Source organism: Rhipicephalus sanguineus, chromosome 7 (genome assembly GCF_013339695.2).
Source record: "Rhipicephalus sanguineus isolate Rsan-2018 chromosome 7, BIME_Rsan_1.4, whole genome shotgun sequence".
Taxonomy (NCBI): domain Eukaryota; kingdom Metazoa; phylum Arthropoda; class Arachnida; order Ixodida; family Ixodidae; genus Rhipicephalus; species Rhipicephalus sanguineus.
In genome coordinates this window covers 158418523-158442329 of record NC_051182.1, presented here as the reverse complement: position 1 = coordinate 158442329, position 23807 = coordinate 158418523, and the positions used below count along the sequence as shown (strand labels likewise).

Here is a 23807-nt window from a genome sequence, read left to right as displayed (position 1 = left end):
AGTGGCAAACATACACGATGATTACTTTGTGTGAAATTATTTAGCACTATGTCGAAGAGCGTTACATGCCAACCAGCTTGAAGGCCGTTCTCACAACTTTTAACGTTGGGGACCTTCCAGTTTTTGTCTTGCAAATAAAGAAAACTTGTGTGTGAGCACACAAAAACACACACAAACACACTCACACACACGCGCGCACACGCACACACACTCACACGTAAACACGCGTGCACACACACACACGCACGCACACACACGCACACAACGCACACACACACACGCACTCACACACACACGTCCCACTCCCCTCTTTATGTATAGTTCCTGTGTAACCAATGCAACTGGAGTAAGATATGGGAGTTTAACTCTTTCTTGAACTAGGAAAAATGAGGGTCCCTTACGCATTTGTCTAAGACGAATCTAAGGCGAAAATCGTCTTCTTCTATGACTTCTCCGTCGGTCTAGTGATCCGCCCCGCTCCGAAAGCTTTCGGCACCTCACCTGGTTTAGCACTTCCTCCGTAATCGGCTCACCACGCAACGATGTTCTGTGATGGCATCATCCTGTGACGTCAGGTTATGTACATCGTCACAAATTTTCACGATCTGTGGCGTCATGATGACGACATGTGGTGACGTCGTCGCGGGATGATGCCTTTTTGCATCATTCGTGTTGACGCCGACGCCGCGGGACGCCGACGTTCATGTTTCGCATTTTGTGAGGCATCTAAGGCTATCGCTTTAACAAATTATGCGGTTGTAGAAGCGAGTTTCGTTTTCATGCGCTAGAAGTTGGTCGGAGCGGGGTAGGTGGAAGGGGAGGGGGGACCGACATCTTCAAGCTCGGTGATGTTCATCACTTCTCCCGAGCTCTTGGGCGAGGATTGTCTGTCACAGAAAACTTCGTCATTTACAGGCTGTCACATTCGCGGCCGCCTTAGAGTTATCAAGAAAAGTCGCGCAGTTTTTTTTTGTTGTTTTCTTTCTGTGTGTCTGCAACAGCTACGCGTCATCCCAACAGTTTCCGAAGATCTCGCAACATTTCCGTCTCTATCTGCAACTTCGAGCAAGAGGACCTCATCGTCAGCACGTGGTCACGCTGATACTGAGTGTTCCACGCAAGCGTTATGGAAGCGAATTTTGCCAGTTTATAGATCGTACAAGTGACCATCCAAGGCTTCATGTAAACTACACTACGATATTCACACGCAGAACGAAATAAAGTTTTCTACTACTGCTGCACTACGATCGGGCGTGCGTGCGTGCGCATGTATGTATGTATGTATGTATGTATGTATGTATGTATGTATGTATGTATGTATGTATGTATGTATGTATGTATGTATGTATGTATGTATGTATGTATGTATGTATGTATGTATGTATGTATGTATGTATGTATGTATGTATGTATGTATGTATGTATGTATGTATGTATGTATGTATGTGTGTGTGTGTGTGTGTATGTATGTATGTATGTACGTATGTATGTATGTATGTATGTATCCCTCTGCCTTCACAGTTTGTTATGTAAAACCTGGTAGAGGGCAGTTAGGGGAAATATAAATCAATAAATGACAGGATTAAAAAAAATTCATTTCTGTCAAATGTTCTGATATACGGCAGCTTCCTGCAACGACGATCAGTTAAGTGTGGGCAGCTTCACCTTGAAAAGGTTGAATTTATAAAAGTACGCAACGAAACACCTATCTAACATCTTGTGTGTTGTAGCACGTGAACTTCGTAATGAATCGATGAAAAGAAAAAAAAGAAGTGGCCTCCTCTCCTGTTAGATGTTTGTGGCTTGAGGGGCGTATCCTCGTCGAGTAAAACGTTGATGGGCAAGCAGGTTCCTTGCGATAGTAAGGTTATAATGTCGAAATTTCGTTGTGGTTTGAAAGTCCGCTGTGGTGGCCAGTGTCGCTGCTCGCAAAGTTAGGGCGCGAGCCTCGGAGTCCGCCGTCTCACTTCCCTCCAACCCCTGGTGAGCCGGGCACCAGAAGACCTTGTGGTAGTTATGGAGGCGGTGTTAACGGGATGGCGTTAAAGAGCTCATTTCCCAGAAATTCCGGTGTCGGCGTCGGCGGTGGCGTCGTTGGTTGCGAGCGAAAAATTGGCATTGGCATGGACCGTGAGTGAAAATTCGAGGTATATGCAAATAAAGAAAAAGACCTTCAGCCCGAGTGAGACTTGAACCCAGGCCTCCTTTGTGACAAGCAGGCGTTCTACCACAGAGCCACGCCCGTGCTCGAAACTGTTTCGGATAAAAACACTATATGGGTGTCATGTGGTGCGAGGACCCCCCCCCCCCCTCCCCCACATGATGGATTACCTTGCGCACACCCATGTCTACAACGCTAACCCCGTCACCCTAAGTGACCTGCGCGTCGACATTCCTCTACAAGTGACCTGAACTGAGAAACTTGACATAAGGGTAGCGTTTCTTGTTTTTCAATAAAATAGGTGTGGCTTAGTTCGTGTGACATTTGCAAGTGTGATGAGCAAATCGACCTTTCTTTCGCTTTTTTCTGTTCGCTGCGGTGTCGTGTGCCTTCTTTTAACAGAAGCCATAGGCGTGAACGCAAGGATCACAATGCGATGTATTCAACAGTAGCCGGTAAGAAGCAGGTACTCAGTCGATAGTGTAATTCAGAACGATTGCTATTCTTGTTCCGCGTTTCTAAGAAATTCGCGCTGCAACGTACCTCTTTCGGTCGTTATCCGGCAATAAAACGACACAAAACGTGCACTGGCAGTTACATTTCACAGCACTTTTATTGTCACCTATACTGTTTATTGTCCGAGCAGACAGCCTTTATTTCTATACTCGGTGCATAGTGACGACTACTAGCCGTAGTATTAGTACAAAGATTTTACCTGCAAGGGGAGGTGACCTGCTAGGCCATCCCTGTCAGCCACAAAATGGTGTAACTGATACATCATGACAACTTACAAAGCTGAGTTTAGCCTAAAATAGAGGTTGTGTAGTCGAAGGTTGAATATTCTTTAACGTATGTTCGTTAATGCGCACTTGACTCCTATGCATACGCTTGGGTTTTCTCATTCCGTATCAACTAGACCAGACAGGCAAGGAGTCTTACACGCTGAGTCCAGCAGTAAACCGATCCCCGCATGTTTAGCGATGAACATCGCTTCTCTGGGTGGAGGATAGTTTGCCACTGAAGACGTAGTCGCTCACAAATCCATATCGCGTGTGCGTGTTCTTCGCGAGTTATCACGAGAAGCCGTGCCGTTTTTCCCTTCTGTATCTGCAACCGCTACACGTCACCGAGGCAGTTTTTCAAGGTCTTGCAACAGCGCATCATTACAGCAACCTCGAGCAAAAGGTCATTCTCAGCACGGGGACAGGGTAATGCTGAGCATTCGATGCGAGCATCGCGGAGAAGAAATTTGGTAGTTTGTAGACTGTCCGCGTAACCACCTAAGGCATCATGTATATAATGTGTTGTACGAGATGCGTATGCATGTATACTAAGCAACTGTATGTTTGCATAAACATTTACAAGATGTTATGTAAAGCTCTGAAAGGTTCCTAAGGGTAAAATAAGTAATGACCAAATCAGGCCAGTTTTTTAAATATACTCTACAAAAAATGGTCGCAACATTGCAACGTTTTTATAAGCACGTAACGAAATACTTTACTATCATCTTCGCTATCACACACACACACACACACACACAAACACACACACACACACACACACACACACACACACACACACACACACACACACACACACACACACACACACACACACACACACACACCCACACACACACACACACACACACACACACACACACACACACACACACACACACACACACACACACACACACACACACACACACACACACCAATAAACGTCACGAGCCACTATCTGCACACTGTCTCAATAGTTACTTGACTGTGTGTGTGTGAAATAATAAAATTGTTTCTGCATGATTTTCAGGCAGCTGCGTGCCTGAAAGGTGGCCGGTAAACAGCCTGAACGAGCGCTTGCGTGACAAATTGCATCTGTAGAAGTTGTTTGCGTCGAGTTCCGAGCTTGAGGCTTTGGCAACCTTCACCCAAGGACCTAAAGTAGTGTGCCAGCCGCTAGCTTCCGAAAGGACATCTCCAGTCTCTCGTCAAAGCTGGCACATCTCTCTAGTTAGCTTTGTGCCTCACCACCATTATATCTTTTACTTATGCGCAGCCTAAATAAGGCAACGCGATATTAACTCTCTGGAGTGTCTTCACTAAATGCAGCCTGTTTGCGTCGCCCATGGTCCCTTAGGTCACGGCTAAACGCTAGAATAGATAGCACCCTGCCAAGTGCAGTGAGCTATCAGTGGCCGAGTGTACAACATCTTAGAGGGCCTCATGAGTAGTTGATGATAGAAGGAGATAGTGAGATGAAAATGAGTCTACGCTTACGCATTGCCAAGTGCGTCAAAAAGGAAGGCGTCCAAAAGGCTGGAAGGCTCATTCTTCATGTTGCTAGAAGTGTGAGAACAAGTAGCAACTCTTCATCATGCGGCTTCAAGCATTTCTTCTCGTCTCCACAGCGGTCATTTTTTCAGCAGAGTGGCATGCAGCTGAAAGTTACGTGTCGACAGGCGAGGTGCCCGTCAAGGACAGGTAAGTGCAACTTTTTCTCCTGTACTCTTTCGCCAGGTTTCACAGCGTATCTTTGCTTGTCCGTATGCCTCATCGGAGTGTCTGGCCTGTTTCGACTCCCGCCAAGTAAAGGGGGGCTGCTCGCACTAGACAGTGGTATCAAGCGCGGTATATTCTGGAAGGTTGATACTGGCACCAGATGTGTATCTTAGCAAGCATTTTAATTCGGTCAGTCTAACACTGGCTAATCATGCAAACGATGTAATCAAATACCTCAGTGGGTAGGTCCTGATAATCAAAAAAAGACATTGCAAGTGACCTTGACCGGCTATGTAATAAGAAACATGCAAGCTGAATTATGCGCATTACCCGCACCCCCTTCCTCCACCCCTAATGTGTGGTTAATGTTGTCAATGTGTGGTTAGTCTCTGAGCAACCTTTGTGCTTCACTCACTGAACACTCATTCATAATCATTCAACTAACGTTCCACCTGAAGCATTCCTAAATCAAGTGGGGATCGGATTCATTGCGTTCATTTTTACAGGTAAATGCCAATACAACGACACAGAAATAACCCCAGGAGAGCCACTGCTCGTGGAGTACCCCTGCGAAAGGTGGACTTGCGGTATTGGAGACGGGGTGACCGGGAGTCTCGATATCGCCGGGTTTGTTTCACGTTTTATTATATCTCTAGAGAGCGAGTTTAAAGATGAATGGAAAAATTAGCCAGACTTGGTGCCCGTGGTCGGAAAGTGAATGAGCAAAAAGAAAATGCAATCGACTAGCAACGTAAAGGTAATTTAATGCGTGTTCCTCACACTGCGACTCGATGTGTCTTACAGGAAGTCTGGACCCTGATTGTACAACTTAAAGGGACACTAAAGATAAATACGATTTTCCTCGTACTGGTAAATTAGTATTTCACAATACCAAAATCACCACACATGCCGCGATAGGACGCTCGGTAAGCGAGAGAAGGCGCAAAAAGAAAATGCGGGTGCCGACGCCACCTTGAAGTTCCCGCGCCAATTGCCATGACGTCATATATTTTGATGGTGTCTACCAGTGCCTGCGTAGTTCCTAATCAGTAAATATAAACTACATTGTCTTCTGAGGGGGCCGGAGACTTAGCATACCAAGGCTGAGCGTTGGGTTAGTTGGTGCAGCATAATTCGATGTTTCACAGCGCAAGAAACGAGGACGACATTAAAAGATGCACACAGCGCAGTGTGTATCTTTCAATGTCGTCCTCGTTTCTCGCGCTGTGAAACATCAAATTAGCATACCGAGTTTCGGGGCAGTTTCGTTTAGCCAGTCTGGACGAAATACGATAAAAACGTTTTGAAGTCCCTAACGTCACGTGCAGAGATTTCGTAGCGAAATTTATAAATGATATCTTGACCTTGAATGAAGGAAACAAGGCGACTTCTAAGGACTCGTTTTTTCTTTGTCAGACACAATAATAATGAGAACTAACATACAATAATGCCAAGGAAAGTATAGGGGGTGTTATTTCTAGTAATTAGAATATAAATGTGAAGAAAGTAAAGTGGACAAAAAGATAACTTTCCGCCGTGCTACGGACGCCAACAGGCAGAAAAGAGTGTTCCACACTCTTTTCGTCCACTTTACTTTCTTCACATTTATATTCTAATTACGAGAAATAACACCCCCTATACTTTCCTTCGCATTATTGTCTGTTAGTTCTCATTAATACCTTGACCATGATTTTATTAAGACTATGATGGTGAAATTAACAACAATTCAGCTTTCAGAGTATAATTTATAAGTCTAAACTGATTCATTGTTTTACTTTAGAGTCCCTTTAACGCATTACCATGTGTACAGCAGGCTTTCGCCTTAAACTGTTGCATATAATGTAATTATTGGTGTTTAACGTCCCAAAACCATGATATGATGATGAGGGACGCCGTAGTGGAGGGCTCTGGAAATTTCGACCACCTGGGGTTCTTTAACGTGCACATGAATCCTAAGTACACGGGCCTCACGCAGTTTCGCCACCATCGAAAATGCGGCCGCCGCGGCCGGGATTCGATCCCGCGACCTTCGGGTCAGCAGTCGAGCGCCATAACCACTAGACCACCGTGGCGGGTTTCAAGCGTTACAGAGAGCGTAACATGATGCCCAGTTGTTGTTTTTATATGCAGCTGTGGTGCGGTGGGCGTGCGTCCCGGATGCACCAAAGTCAGAGGCACCGGTGTCTATCCCGATTGCTGCGAACGTTCAGTTTGCACCAACTGAACCTGGCTTCAAGGTGACGGCGAGGCACATGGCAGAGCTTCTAACGCAAACTTCGGCTTTGCAAGGAGTTCCCTGCGCTTGCAAGCTTCCAATATTACAAGTTTCGTGCACATACGCATAGGAACTTGATTGTAATTTTGATTGCAGATAGTTATAAACTTGACTCGTTTGGGGCTGCATGCAAAAGTTGCGGCAAGAATTGTTTGACAGAAGTCCACAGGCTCCTCGGCACGACGTAGTCCGCCCGGATACGCAAGGCCTGTGTGACGTAACCCAAAGCGACCGAAAGAAGGATTTGTCATTTCGTCACTTCAAGGAAAGTTGACATTGGAAAGGTATGCTAGAACAGACCGTCCAGACAGCGAGACCGAGAAATTCAGCTTGTTTGGCTGTAGAGGAAATTAAAGACAGTGACACTAGTGCCACGGAGCACGAATGTAACGAACAAAGGATAAACAGGGGGTGCTAATAAAGTATATTTGTGTGACAACTTTGTGTGTTTTGATTATTGTTCTTCATGAATCTTTAAAGCTCTAATCCGTAAGCAAATCATTACCATCATTTAACGGCTTAGAGTGGGGGAGAAAAATAAATAATTTAGATTTCCATAAACTACAAGGTTGCTGCAAATCCTGAGACCGTTGCATGTCACTGGAAACTCTAAAGAAGGCCCACATAGGTTTGTAAGCATATGTCAGGGAAACTTGTATCGATTCTGTGCAAATCTGATGAAGACTATCCAGCAGACTTTGGTGACAATAGCACCTCGTGACCGTCAGATCAGGCGGTTGAGGAACGCAACAAGCCCCGGCACGCTATGCTACCGTATACAACATCTTCATAAAGAAAGTTTTTTTTTGATGAAGTAGTAGTAGTAGTAGTCGTTCCAACACTATTGAAAGTGGTTGGATTAAATGTTGTCCCCTGCAACTCTTAGTTCAGGGCGTCTGAGGCTTAGGTTGCTGCGCGAGTCCCGTTCCCCAGTGACGAGATGATTGTAAAATTTTAAGCGAACCTTTTATGAATCACAGGATTTCGGTGGCAGCGGCATAGTTTGCGAAAACCCCGGCATCCGCCACGGTGGCCTAGTGGCTACGGTGCTCGACTGCTGGCCCGAAGCTCGCTAGATCGAATCCCGGCCGTGGCGGCCGCATTTTCGATGGAGGGGAAAACGCTTGAGGCCCGTGGGCTTAGATTTAGGTGCACGGCAAAGAATCCCCGGTGGCCAAATTTCTGGAGTCCTCCACTACGGCGTCCCTCATAATCATATCTTGCTTTCGGGACGTTAAACCCCAACAATTATTATAAAAACTAGGCGCCGGCGAGTGCGCAGAAATGCAGGTGTAGACAAATTCGGCCCTCGAAAGTGATGCAGTGACATCCGTATTTGTATGCGCCGTTTTCCAATAACTGACGCTCTCGCGACCGCGGGCTTGTCGGCGACCAGTTGTTTCTGATAAGGCAATCTGACTATATTTCAAGGTCACTCTCCATTACGCGTTTCCACATTTCATTGTTTTATTTCACTGTTGCATCTCACTGTTTCACGCATAACCTTCGTTGTGGTCTGTAGTCTTCCTGCTTCTAGTATTCCTGAGTGTTGCACATCTTTGCAATTACTCCGTCGTACTTTACGCATGCGAACAAGTATGCGAGGTTTTTCCTGCATTTTTCAGTTACAACAAGTTTTAATAACCTGCGTGATCTACATGTTCACCCTGCGATAACAAGTCTTAGATCGACCCTTTAACTTTGCAGGCTGCGAGCTGAAGATGATACCGTAGATTATGGTGAAAATATACGTATGACGAAGATGTCGAGTGAGCGAAATGCTTAAAATATTGTCCCCGCGTGTGGAAGCAGCGAAACTGTCTGCTGGTTCTGTTAGCTGAGAATGAAGCATGAAATGTTTTTAACGCGAAGCGGGGTCTATAAGTCTGTACCACGACAACGCCCATCGAAAGGCACAACAACAGGTCTGGCTACAGATCGTTCAATGGAGAAGTTTGACACAGAACAGTTAAGGGGACGTGTTTGCAGGAACGTAGCTATGTAATCTCGTTCCCAGCACACACAAACACAGCCACCTCCAACCCGAACGAGACGGTCCACGGCGCTGTCGCGAGAACTAGCCCGCCACGCAGCCCATGGGGTACCCTCGTCGGGAGATGCTATTGCCGAAACGGAAAACAAAGACGGACTAACCATATATGCAGAATACACAAAGCACTATCGAGACTTGAGGCGGACTTTCGCTCCGCCTCACCCAAAATTAGACAGGAAACAGGCGGCAGAGTTCGTATCCCAGCCCTTTTCAGCTACACAGGATGTTCCCAGAAATCTACCCAGACTCGATATGTAAAGTACGCAATACAGAAGAGGCCTTCCTAAGTCCCAAGCTATGGGGGTGCCTATAGGCGTGCGCAGGGTTCCCCAGCAGAGCAGGGGGGAGGGGGGGGGCAAGGTTCATCGCAGCGCACCCCCCCTACTAAGTCATAGTAGAGGGCAGACTTTGCGCACCCCCCCCCCCCCTCTTAGTTGCGCACTCCTATGGGGATGCCCCGATCAGCAGACATGCTCCCCAGAACCTCTACGGGAGCGATGACGGAACACGATGCTCAGCTCAGATCTGCAGGGCCAAACCTGGGCTATCCAGCAGGCCAGGGAGGCTATAGGAAGACGAGACCTTCCTTCCTCCATCTGAGCAGCCGGACCCGGACCAGCAACCAGCCGGATCTCGAAATAAAGTCGTTTCATACAATCGTTAAAGGGCCCCTAAACCACTCCGAGTTCAAAACGGGAGATTGTTTCCTTCCTCGCCTTCACTACCCTTCCTACAGGCGACATTTCCTCTTCGCCACTTATTTCTTCCTAAAACACACGGAAAATGTCAGCCCCAATCGTTGAGCCTATCGGGATTACGCACTTTTAAACTACAGGCTGTCATCTGCGCTTGCGCAGTCGAAAGCACCCAAAGCGAAGCGAAATCGGTTGAACGCGCACGATAGTCATGCGAGACAAGTAAGAACGGGCGCGCGACCGCATGGCAGAGAAGGGTAGGCGACAATTCCCAACTGATATCCCTCTTATATGGCCCAATCGAGAGCGCATTTTCTCATTTCCTCTTTTTCCCCCTATTTTGGTCGTGCCCATGTAGCTATCTTTCTATTGCATTTTTGGTATCATGTTGCCTTGTAGTAGCTTTTGTGTATGAAGTTTTCTTACATCGTAATTTCGTATAGGAAACAGCGTCTATATGTTACGTTTACTTTGTCGTGTATTACCCATCTTGTAAACAATGTAATTGTCCCAAATGTCTTTTTCAATGGCCCCGTCAAGCTGTCCATCAACAGCTTTTAGCCAGTGAACCTCTCCAGAACCTGTTTATTTCTGGGAAACAAAAAAAAATCATTTATTTCATTTTGATTTGATGACGTCACGTGAACAGACTGCTGATGTCACGAGAATTACGCCGAAAAGACGGGAAACGCAAGGAGAGAATAACGCACTCGTCCTTTGCATTTTCAGAGGCTGTTTGAGAGCCCCCTAAACACCCGAGAAAACGAGATTTATTTTGGTCCAGGAGCCCTAAATGTGATCTACAGCAAGGCGTCAACACCAGCGTGAATTGAAATGACACAGTGGAATTCATCATGGCGCCTTTTTCAGTCCATCACCCGGAGGGAAAGAAACATGCCAGCAGCTGAACTCATGCAAACATGTCTATTTTATCGCTGAACATTCTTGCGTTATGTTTATTTAGGTGACGCTAAGGGGGCGACCTTGAGCGCTCATCGTCTCTTCCCGGGCAGCAGCGTAGTTGTTTGCTGAACGTCTGCGGTCTTCGGGTCACGCAAAGCGAAACGTTAGACTGCTTAGATAACGTACCGTGTCCGTTGCGATGAGCATATATCTAGTTACAGCAAGCTTTGAGCGGCTGCGAAAGGGGTGTATCTTGCAAGAGGTTGAGAGGCGGGGAAGAGACGCAAGAAGGAGTATTTCTACAGTGCCTCGTGCTTTCCTTGACGCACTTAAAGAAACGAGTCGAAGTGAACGGGCAGTGTTTCTCAAGTTGGTCGAAGTCTGCAAACAAGCGGCTCGGTTCACCATGTGGTTTCGAAGCTTTCTTCTGTTCGCTGCAACAGTGGTACTCACCGAGTGGCACACGGCCAATGGTTATGTTTCGATTGCCGAGGTTCCCGTCGAAAATGGTAAGCAATGCGAGGTACATTTTTTCTGCCGTATTTCAAACGTATAATCGAAGCAAGGCGGGGAACTAGGCTAGTCGATGTTCGATTTTCGACATGTTCAACGCCCCTACCGCGGTGGTCTAGTGGTTATGGTGATTGACCACTGACCCGAAGGTCGCGAGATCGAATCCCAGCCGCGGGGGCCGAATCTTGATGGAAGCAAAATGTTAGAGGTCCATCTGCTTAGGATTTATGTGCACGTTAAGGAAACCCAGGTGGTCAAAATTCCCAGAGCCCTCCACAACGGCGTCCCTCATGATGCATATCGTGGTTTTGCGACGTGAAACCCAACAATCTTTATGTATTACTAAATGTTTAGCGCAAGAACACACACAGTACATAATCAAAAGCGACAAGAACAAGCGCTAGTCAATGTGCCTTCTCTTCTGCACTGTATATGTTATTTTTTGTTGTGAAAATCGTTTATGCTATTTGATAGTTTACTATAGATGCCTTGATCAGCCACAGATGTGCATTTTGGAACATGATATTAGGCCATTGTTACGAAGGCAGCGAAAAATGAATATAAATTAATGCATTGTGGTTGCTTCGGACTTGTTCGTGTTGGAATGTATACTCGTAGTACGTGGCCAGGTTAATTTATCCTCTACTCCCCACTAGTGGAGCCACATTGCAAGTGCGATGTAATACGGCGCCTAAAAGCGACAATACAGGTGTACTGGGCCGGCGTCTCATCTTCTAGGGTCGGACAAATACTGCGTGTATTGGTGCAATATGATTTCAAACTTCTGCCGCAAAAAGCTTTGCATCACTAAAGCCTTCAGAATTATTCGAAGAATTCCTGTGCAACGTTCAATGCCTTAATAAACTCGCAAACTGAAGGTGCTGCTGAAATGAGCACAATCAATTTCCTCAGTAATGAGTTTAGGGAGAAACTTGTCGCGGCTTTCTTACAGGACAATTATAAAAATCGCATGACCTTGTCATAAACACGACCTACTGTACTCCTGACCTGCCCAGATATCGGGGGTCCTATGGGAGCGCGCGTCCCCGCTCTCGTTCAACCGCTTGCCGTAGGTGGCGCTTCCTATAACCTGTTCGTCTGCTACTCTGCGACCGTTTGGACGGCGCTGGAGTAATAAAGCCTGTATTGTGTGGCGAACTGCCGGCATTATGTGACTGTTTCTGCAAATTTAGACCGAGGGTCAAGTAAGCTATTCTGTGCGGTTAAGTATTTACTGCGCACTGGTTGACTAACGTGAGAAGCCGTAGACTTGCATAGTGTAGGACGGCTGTGTCCTTTTAAATGCAAAAAAAGTTCTAATTCACTTTCCGTATTTTTATTTCCAAAGTATTTTGCATTTATGAATATTAATTACATGATATGAGCGCTCTGCGCTGGCGAAACATCATCACGAGCGTTAAAGCTGACGTCAGCGAACAGGTGCTGACTAGCGCCACAACGCTCGTAGGTTACATCCCTAGCGGCAGGCCACTCGTACATTGTTCCTACTAAATATTGTAGAGTTCAAATCTCGTGTCACCTTATGTGTTCCTTAAAATATGCACGACTTGTATCAGCGCGTTCACTGTTATTCTATTGCCACGCGCGCTTATTTTATTTCTCACGCAACCGGACCTGTTGCATGTGCGGCCACTGCCTCACGCGCGCTGCGCCGGTCATTGCCGATTGTCCTGATGGACTTGGGCGCGCAACGAGAACAGTAATGCTTATTCTGTTACTTATGCCGCCACCAACGATAAGGCTAGAACCTTGGACGCCACATGTATAAATGCCGACGCGCCTTAGCGCTGATCAGATTACCGACGACCGACGACAGTGCTCGCCGCTATCTGTGTACAGCGTGGATTGCTTGTACTTTAAATTTAATTTCCTGGGACAAGTTCGGGCGAAAAAGGAGTTTCGTCTTGGACACGCTGACTGGGGCCTTCGTCAAAGTCACGACCCCGTGACAATATTTTTTTTTTGCAGGTGAATGCGACTTCAACGGGACAAAAATAGCATCAGGTCACCCCCTGAACCTGGAAGAACCTTGTGAAACGTGGACCTGCAATACACGTGATGGCGCAACCGGTCACCTTTCAATAGCAGGGTTCGTTTTATCTCGCTGTCTATCTCGATCATTGCAGCGAACAAGAACATGCCCTTGAAGCTTGCAAACAATAATTACAAGAAATGTGTCTTCAATCGTAAAGAGGTAACAAAATCCTTAAACACGGGATGCCGCTGGAGTTTCGACAAGTGGTATTGTCTTTTTTGAGACAGTTGCTGCTTTTAATTAGACAAGACCACTTGCCGAAACGTCGACTCAGTAAACAGCCACTGTTCAAGATTTTTCTCTTCCAGCCCTCCATTTTCTCCAGAACATCTGCCTCAATTGTTTAGATGTCAAACGTAAAGTTCGTTCACTACAGACGCTCGAGCACTGCTCGGTCATCCTAGAAGCAAAGAAGTTTCTTATATGTGTTATGAAAACGAATTGTACTTTGCAAATGCAATATTGCGAATTTGGGCTTGCTGGTAAAATGCACTTGCCCTTGTTGACAATGTTCACACAGGTATTCTTCATGAGCAATATCTCATTGCGACACAGTGTAGTAAGAGCAGAGCCGAGTAGCATATGCTTTGACAGAGCTGCAAGAACTTTGTCAGCTGGTCAAGCACACCACCACCACATGACGTCACCAATTTGGCTCCCCCTGGCCCCCTTCCTAACATTTAAGGTAGGCGCCCAGTCTGCTCCACACTTTACAATCCAGCGCCGTCATTGTGCTAAATGCAGGGTTCAACATTTTAAGTATTCATTTTTCCCTCGATCAGTAGCCTACCTCTTAGTACACTCGGCAACACCGACTCTATCGCTTCCATTACATCTTAAATCTAGCCCTTCCTCTTTCAATACAGTGCTCCAGTTTTTTTTCCTTTATTTCTTTTGCTACTCCTTTGTACATTGACTAGATAGTTATGTATTGTTTATCTTCTCATACTGTATATTATTTTTCTTTGTATCACATTTCTTTAATGCTCGTTTACTTGTTGGTAGATTCACTTTGTTGTTGCTTTGTATAGATCCTCCTTGTATATTATTCTTGATACTTGAACACTTTGTACTTTTGTTTGTACTTTTCCCTCCTGCCTGGGCCTTTTAAGGCCTGCAGTATTCCTAAATAATAATAAATAATAATGAGGCCAAATACTGGATCGGTAAAATGACGAAGCTGTCGTTGCTTCGGAGTGCGTTTGCTTGGGCAAATTGGTTGTCGATATCTAAATATCTACAGCGCAGCAAAAACGCGGACAGAAGAAAAGACACGACATACGATCTGTGCTTTGCTTTATTCAGTACGCATTTTTTCTGCGTTGTAAATATTTCCATCTGTCATTGCTACAGCGCTTTGAATTTCCACAGGACCAGATCGATCTTGATTGCTTTTTGTTTTCCTTTTCAGATGTGGTACCGTGGGTGCAGGTGCTGGCTGCAGGAAAGTCAAGGGCACCGGCGTCTATCCAGACTGCTGTGAAAAAGTGATCTGCGACTGAGTGCGTTGTCGGCTTCAGAACGCCAACAAAAACATTGACAGGAAACCTTCTGGCACAAATTTTTACTTTCGAATTACCGTCTTCGTGGTTTGCGAATGACCTTGCCAATCTCAGCAATAGAATGACCTTGCCAATCTCAGCAATTTGAATGACCTTGCCAATCTCAGCAATAGATTCTCGTGCGTTCACACGCAAAGCTGACATATTGATGGTGATGAAAAATATTTAAACAAATAATGAACTGTGATTAAAGTAGGATAGTATCCTCAGCTTCCCGTCCATAGCTTCCTCAGAACCATAAATTCCGCTTTCTGATAGTGGGCTCTAAGTGACATAATTGCTGAGGTGCACTGTCAGTCCTCCTTTCTCTTATTATTGTTCTTGAACAAAAGAATATATTGATCACATGCAATAAAACTCGTTGTCCATAATAGCGCTATTTAGTGCTCTTTCTCATTTACTTTCAGATAAGGTAACCATTAATGAGCAATCGTGGAAGTGTTCAAACAACAACAACGACAACAAAAAAAGCACGTATATGTAATAATATGGCGCTAAAAGAGCGAAAGCCAAGAGATGTGCACCCATGGGCAAATTGTTTGGACCACGGGAGCGCATGCCGAATTGCATCGACGCGCTATCTGCCGTCGCGGCGCCGGTTTTCGAGAGGGCCCCAAGAGCAGCGGTGCGCATGCGCGTCCCATCATATATGCTTGCTCTCCAGTAGCTTTGCATGACGAGGTTACGGTGCTCGCCGAGTGAACGTCGACTTGGTGTCCCTTTCTCTGCTCCGTCGCATCTGCCCAGTTGTTTTACGTAGCGGCTGAAGATGGGCTGGATCGCATTACCGGCGCGCATCGATATGCGGCAGCAAACATGGGAACCGTTTGCGACAATACAACGCCGCTAAAAAGCAACAAGACATCTTGCGCGAGCCATCTAAAGGCGTCAGAGAACACAGTGCGACAGTAACGTCAAATACACTTAGTACATTTCACTTAAAAAAAAAAAAAAAAAACAGTATGCATTACTCCTTTCGATGGGTCCTGACCTGCCCCGTATATGACTCTCTTTAAAGAGACATGTTAACTCCCTCTTGGGTTTCCGACGACTCTCCGACGGGAGTATATAATGATCTCCAAAGACAGTTCACGTGTCTTTTTAAAGAGAGTCATGTGTACGTGGCAAGTCAGACCGAAAAGAGTCGAAAAAGCCGGCAGATCCCACGCATTGTGGGAATCGATGTAATGCGAAGCAGCCAGCAAAGAGCTACATACACCGTCTTGTATGTCATTGAGGAAAATGCGTGTCATGGTTTTCATGTTAACTCCTATTATTTATGTTCGTCACACAGTAACGTCGCGCAATACCAACTTCGGGGTAGATCAAGCTAGCGAAACGGCCGCCAGCGCACCATGAGCGTGGCACGTAAGTCATGCTGTACATGACATGTGTGTCATTACTTTTATGTTAACTCGTGTTATTTATGTTCTTCACACAGTCACGTCGCAAGATACCAATTTCGGTGTATATCAAGCTAGCGAAACGGCCGCCAGCGCACCATGAGCGTGGCACGTAAGTCATGCTGTACATGACATGCGTGTCATGAATTCTATGTTAACTCGTGTTTTTATGTTCGTCACACAGTCACGTCACGCAATACCAATTTTGGGGTAGATCAAGCTAGCGAAACGGCCGCCAGCGCCCCATGAGCGTAGCACGTAAGTCATGCTGTACATGACATGCGTGTCATGATTTTCATGTTGACTCGTGTGTTATTTATGTTCGTCACACAGTCACGTCACGCAATACCAATTTCGAGGTAGATCAAGCTAGCGAAACGGCCGCCAGCGCACCATGAGCGCGGCACGTAAGTCATGCTGTACATGACATGCGTGTCATGAATTTCATGTTAACTCGTGTCATTTATGTTCGTCACACAGTCACGTCGGAAGATACCAATGTTGGTGTATATCAAGCTAACGAAACGGCCGCCAGCGCACCATGAGCGTGGCACGTAAATCATGCTGTACATGACATGTGTGTCATGACTTTCATGTTAACTCGTGTTTTTATGTTCGTCACACAGGCACGTCGCGCAATACCAATTACGGGGTAGATCAAGCTAGCGAAACGGCCGCCAGCGCACCATGAGCGTGGCACGTAAATCATGCTGTACATGACATGTGTGTCATGACTTTCATGTTAACTCGTGTTTTTATGTTCGTCACACAGGCACGTCGCGCAATACCAATTACGGGGTAGATCAAGCTAGCGAAACGGCCGCCAGCGCCCCATGAGCGTAGCACGTAAGTCATGCTGTACATGACATGCGTGTCATGATTTTCATGTTGACTCGTGTTTTTATGTTCGTCACACAGGCACGTCGCGCAATACCAATTACGGGGTAGATCAAGCTAGCGAAACGGCCGCCAGCGCACCATGAGCGTGGCACGTAAGTCATGCTGTACATGACATGCGTGTCATGATTTTCATATTAACTCGTGTTTTTATTAGGGGTGTGCGAATATCAAATTTTTCGAATACGAATCGAATACGAATATCCACCTTCGAATATCGAATCGAATATCGAATATCAAAGGAAAGATGCCTCCACAGTAACAATATTTTGAAAAAAAAAAAAACATTAACAGCCTGACTGGCAACACAACATACACTGCTATCTCCAGAACACAATGTCCAGGCTAGCACAATGCACATCACAACACAAGCAAATATCTCAGCACAATGAAAGTAATGACTAGACGTTATCATGACGAAATATGAGCTGCTCCACATGATCAGGCAGCAGGCGCTCCCTTCTAACAGAGACAACTCCCCCTCCCCCCTGCCACTGGAAAGGCACGCTCGCTTGGAACAGAAGTGGCTGTTATAGGGAGGTACATGGGGCAAAGCTTTGCCAGACTGGGCTATCTGAAGGCGCCTACAGTCCGCCACCAGTCACGTGGGCCACTGTCTTTCTTCAGAAGTGGTCCCGCATAGTGAACGAGTGGTAGTGCGGCACGTTACGGCCGCATAATATTGAAAATGTACGGTTACATGATCGCCAACAGCGCTGCACGTCGGAGATGCACCAGCAATAAATCATACGTATTGGGACGCTCGTCGCAGGCAGATATCGTGCCTCCGTGTACTTACGATGTGTATCGCTCCTCTCGGCAACGTTTTCAGCTATACAAACGCAGCAGAAATGTGGAAGACGAGTTATCTTATGCATGATAATCGAATCGCATATTCGATTTTTTTCGAATATTCTAAGTTATCGAATATTCGAAACTTTTCGAATACACGATTTTCCGAATCGAATACGAATATTTCGAATGTAATATTCGACGAATATTCGAAACTTTCGAATATTCGCACACCCCTAGTTTTTATGTTCGTCACACAGTCACGTCGGAAGATACCAATGTTGGTGTATATCAAGCTAACGAAACGGCCGCCAGCGCACCATGAGCGTGGCACGTAAATCATGCTGTACATGACATGTGTGTCATGACTTTCATGTTAACTCGTGTTTTTATGTTCGTCACACAGGCACGTCGCGCAATACCAATTACGGGGTAGATCAAGCCAGCGAAACGGCCGCCAGCGCACCATGAGCGTGGCACGTAAGTCATGCTGTACATGACATGCGTGTCATGATTTTCATATTAACTCGTGTTTTTATGTTCGTCACACAGTCACGTCGCGCAATACCAATTTCACGATAGATCAAGCCAGCGAAACGGCCGCCAGCGCCCCATGAGCGTGGTACGTAAGTCATGCTGTACATGACATGCGTGTCATGATTTTCATATTAACTCGTGTTTTTATGTTCGTCACACAGTCACGTCGCGCAATACCAATTTCACGATAGATCAAGCCAGCGAAACGGCCGCCAGCGCCCCATGAGCGTGGTACGTAAGTCATGCTGCACATGACATGCGTGTCATGATTTTCATGTTAACTCGGGTGTTATTTATGTTCGTCACACAGTCACGTCACGCAATACCAATTTTGGTGTATATCAAGCTAGCGAAACGGTCGCCAGCGCTCCATGAGCGTGGCATGTAAATCATGCTGTACATGACATGCGTGTCATGATTTTCATGTTATGACTTGTCATTTATGTTCGTCATACAGTCATGTTATGCCATACCAATTTTGGTGTACATTCGATTAACCAAGCGACCAGGAGAGCACAAAGTCGTAGGCGGCTAGGTAGATAGATAGAGAGATAGATAGATAGATAGATACGCTCAAAGTCGCAGAAGTTCGCTGAATGCTTCGAATTTATTAGTTTTTTTTTTTAAAGGTGCTCCCTGCAGCCGTCGTTAGTTGAGTTTACCCAGCCGACAAAGCTCATCTTCAACGTTCCTTAGCTGTAAAATAATTGTGAAGAAAAAAGAGAGAACCACATTTCTCGTCAAGGAGTCAATATAATGATTAGAATTCTTTATTATGCATGTGCATGGCGTAACCGCTCTCAACCTCTGGCAGTAGCAACATATCGGACATACGTAGACGTGTTAAGTCGATTTGCACGTAATATTTCCAGCGCAATTACGTCTTATACCGGTGGCACGTGGAAGCGTCAATTGGGGTGCGGTACTCGAAATGGTAGTTTGCCTCTAAGAAATACATATTAGCGCAAAGAAACAAAGACACGAGGAAGAAATGGCAGGAAGCAGAAAGTCGTGTTTTTAGAAACTAGCTATGCACAAATTTTAAGCGTTGATTTTGAATTGCTTATGTATACATGTCAAGTGAACGTGTTTTAAATTGCTTTACCTGCACATTTACAAATTTCTCCCTTGTATAAACTAAATATGACATTCACCGCTAACTATTGCATAAGATCCGTTACCATACTGGTGAACTCATGTATAACGAGATTCTTGATTCTTTTCATTGTGTGACCCTTTGTATCCCACAATAATCCACTTCGGAGCCTGTGAGGATCTTGAATAACCGAATAACAGCTAACAGAAAGGTCGGTCGCAAAACTGCAACTGTTTATTCGAAAAGCAAAGCCAGGAGTATGCAACAGTTTGCGCACGCGTGCGTCAGTACCGGCAATATGTAATCACGCAGACCTTTAGTAGCAGGCTATATGTTCGCAACACTCCGGATAGACTCCACTGCCTTTGAGTGCAATGCAACCTAGGCCTGGTTCCACTGGACTGCACCTGAAAGGAAAATCGATATTTCAAATTTCATTGATATGAAACATATTGCAAGCTAGTAATTCAATGTTTCAACTATTTCGAGCGCATTGTCGACGAAAACGACGCAAATCAAATTGAAGGTTATATGCAAATCGCAAAAGTGGCGCAGCATTCTCAAAGAAAACAAGCGGTCGTTGTGGCAGGCAAACGCTTCATCATTCAGGAACACAGTATTCGGCTCGTGCGATCGAACTTAGCACCAATGCTCTGGAAGCGCGATAATTATGCTAAAGAACCTAATCGCGCCGCTATAAGAGATGCAGGCTGAGCGAAAGTTATTCTACAAATCTGAATGGAGCCACATGGAATAAACAGGTAACTTCAGCGGAAGTAAAGCAATAGTGTATTATTATTATTAATAGTATTATTTTGTGATATGTACACCTAAGCACAGATACACATGGACACAGAGGACATCAGGAGGGAGCACGCCGATAGCTGCCACCTAGAAGGACACAACGCCTGCCTACACTTTCGGCAGGAGGGAAGAGATAGAGGAAAGAAGGTATGAAAGTAAAGAAAAAGATTACGAACCCTTGGACAAAAATAAGTAGAAGCTCGAAAAAAATTCATATAAACGGGAGACCAAATACGTTTTGTTCACGAATGTTAGCAGGGCTCAATTGTGCCTGGACCACCCTCTTGTAAACAGGCAGGCATCGATGATCGTACACTCAAGTCCAATCAGGTTATATTCCTTAGCAATGCCCGCTGCGTGAGGAATTCGGTACACTCTAAGATAAGGCGTTATGTTGGGTCTTATGTACGGCTTGTGTCACACAAGCCACAGGTCGTACATGACGGACCATGGATGACGTTATCTCGGGGGCGGGGCGGGTGAGAGGGCCGTGTTGCAATGCGGTGGGGGCGGAAGAGGAGCGCTGGTGTGGCTTGGGTGGGGTGCAATAGCTGGTGTGACTTGAGGTGGTCAAGTGCCCCTTTTGCACCCCGTTCCGACGCCCATGCGACGGACTATCCACACGTCCTTGACGGTAGAAAGATTGAAAGATGGGCTAGTTTGTGACAGTACTTGAAGGTTTTCGAAACAGCGCAACGACGAGCGGACCAAGAAACTAGAAGCACAAAACGCTGTGGTTTTGTGCTTCTAGTTTCTTCGTCCGCGTCGTCGTGCCACTGTTTCAAAAATGTTAAAGTCCTTGACCGTGGAAGCAGTATGAGAACGCAAATCATACGTATTTCGATTAGTGCGTGAATAATTATTGAATTGTGCCATATTAGTCACAACATATGACATATGGGTCACGCTACAGCGTACTTTCTCTTGCGGTAACGAAGGCAAAACGTCCTCGCTACAAAACTGATCTGAAACGAATAATGTGTGGGTATACAAGGTACACTTGCGCTATGGATTTTGTTATCGAACTGTAATCAATACAATCGGCGATTTGCGAACGTGTTAGAACGGTTATCGAACAGATGAATGCATATAGCTATATAGGAATGCGTTGAACTAACCCTGTAGTGGAGAGTTCCCCTGTAGCTGGGTCACACACCCATTCCTCGCAGGGATGCTCCAGCTTCAGTGGCTCGTGCGGAGATACTTCCGTCCCGTTGTACACACAATTACCTTGAAAGAAAAAAGGCGTGTACACACCCGTAGTCTCTTTGAAATGAGCTGGAGTGGTCCAGCGTTTCTTATGGCGGAGGGGAAGTGGTTGGCTTTTCACTTTCATCAACCCAAAATTTGTTAATAATACACTATAGGGAAATCTGGAGCTAGGACTATGGGAGCTGCAACGCATGGCGCTTCAGCCAGCATGGGAATGATGGGTAGTACATGAACTTGTCTAAGCTTCGTTATTTCGGCTCCGTATGGCCTGCAGCCGCTTTCTTGCAAGACAAAATTCAGCAAAAGTTGAGCAGTTGCACTTCACCACCTTGAGCTTTTTAGGCTCACCAATTCAAAGCGTGTCACGAAGTTCACAGCGTTCCATTCTTCTACACGAAACAAACGCCGAAACACAACAATAAACAGTCACAAGTGGGTTCGAAGCAGCAAGTGCGAAGACTAGACAAATCCATGTACTACCCATCATTCCCATGGCGGCTGAACGATCGCGGCGCCAGAGTTCCCTCTAGTGATTGTTATAGGAAACTATGCTCATCATCACAGAAGAATAGTGGTTTGGGCTAGTCGGCAACAATTCAGTGTAATGGTCAGTTGCCCACCAGTTAAAAAGGAGGGTAGTGTTTTTATCCTTATAGCCCTCTCTTGTCATTTGAGGAGCAAATAATCATTATCAGGCATTCATGGTCACATTCGTTCATATACGTGTATCATACAGATATATAGTGTAGAAAAAGAAAGCCTTTTCCTGCTATATCTAAACTAACCGGTTCTTGGCCAATCCCCCAGTGTGGGTATGAGCCACAGCTTCCAGCGTCTACTCTACTCTACTCTACCATTGTCCAGCGTTAGACAAATGTAGCTCATGCACTCGATTCTACTGGCCTGCTGCCATCGACTACGTTCACGATCATTAACGCCGTCCTGTGACGCTGCGTCTAGGCAGTTTATGTGATGTATACGCGCCATATGAAGTGGCTAGGCGCGGTTCTTCAACACTGCGTCGTATCTCTACTGAAGCGTATATTTTTCGATTTGTCGCTGCTCTGTTTTGGCGCGTCTTTTCTTGCCTCTTTTGTTGAACTTGAAGCCCTGACACCACGTAAGTAGGTGCTGGTGGAGTAATTTCAGCATAAGCGTTTGTTTGTTGAAATTTGTAAACGACCATGGCTAGGTTTTTATTGACATGACGGGAGCATGTCAGCAGAAAACACAGTAGCTCATTGGATGCTTACGTCGAACAGATTAAATAGCAGAATATTTGTCTCGTTTCTAAATACTCCCTAAATAACTTCTGAAAATACAAAGAAATAGCGCGTTATTATCTCCTGTAATTTCCCGTCATTTCGGCCAGCGCGCTGTTTCGGCACAATTCGTGACGCTGGCAGTCTGTTCACGTGACGTCACGCGGAAATAAGCTCTCTGTGGGTCATTTATAAAGGACATATGTTGTGAATTGTCTCATACCACGCTTTGTCAGGCAGTCGCACGCCTGTTCTGCGTGTTCTCGCATGACTATCGTGCGCGATCAACTCGTTTCACTTCCTTTTGTGCATTTTGTACTACGCAAGCGCAGATAACAGCGTGTAACCGAAAAGCGCGAAATCATGATAGGCCCAACGCTTAGTGCCGACATTGTGCACGTGTTTTACGAAGAAATAAGTGGCGAGGAGGAAACCACCCTTACAAAAATAGATTTGGACAGTCTATAGACTATGTGCATTTTTGTAAGGGCACTCTCTCGTTATTGAACTCGGAGTGGCTTAGGGGCCCTTTAATGTTTCGTCAAAGAACCGCTGAGCAGGTAGTTAAGCTAAATTTTCATAGCCATCAGAAACTGCTACAAATAATTGATATCGAGCTATAATTTAACCCCTGAAACTAGAGACCCATGAAAACGTGATTCGTTACGCAACCCTCGTATTACACTCAACTACATTGAAGAATTCTGAAGGCTTACCATTTTCGACGGGGACCTTTCCGATTGTAGCATAGCCCGAGGAACGGTGCAACACGGATAAGAACACGGTTGCCGAGAAGACCAGGACAACTGCTTTCGTGAGAGCCATGGCGAGCAGTTTGTGTCGCTACTAACCGCTGCTTATGTTCTGATCTCTTACGAGTGTGCCTATTTGTTTTCTGCCTTTCCTCCTCCCCAAGACATAGACGAACACGTGACCACTGCAACGTCGGCGATGCCAGTATACTGCGCATTTCCCGGTTACCAGTGCACCTACAATGATCGACTTGACACATCGCCTTGACCCCACGACACAGGAAGGCTGACGTTGCGTAAGTTTAAGAACACACACGAAATTCAAAGCAAATG

General features: G+C 45.8%; 2 protein-coding genes across 2 annotated transcripts; one reads left to right on the top strand and one right to left on the bottom strand.

The window, feature by feature from the left end:
- Positions 1-10891: 10891 nt before the first annotated feature.
- Positions 10892-14774, top strand: LOC119400367 (venom peptide MmKTx1). Its single transcript, XM_037667381.2, has 3 exons — positions 10892-11097; positions 13091-13211; positions 14569-14774. The coding sequence occupies exons 1-3, from the start codon at positions 10995-10997 to the stop codon at positions 14657-14659; spliced, it is 315 nt and encodes a 104-aa protein (XP_037523309.1). The 5' UTR covers positions 10892-10994; the 3' UTR covers positions 14660-14774.
- A 4887-nt stretch (positions 14775-19661) lies between these two features.
- LOC119400368 (uncharacterized) lies at positions 19662-23606 on the bottom strand. The gene is made up of 3 exons (XM_037667382.2): positions 23439-23606; positions 21367-21478; positions 19662-19851 (listed from the first exon to the last, which is right to left on the bottom strand). Exons 1-3 carry the CDS (start codon positions 23545-23547, stop codon positions 19761-19763), a joined length of 312 nt encoding a protein of 103 aa, XP_037523310.1. The 5' UTR covers positions 23548-23606; the 3' UTR covers positions 19662-19760.
- Between the last annotated feature and the right edge of the window lie 201 nt (positions 23607-23807).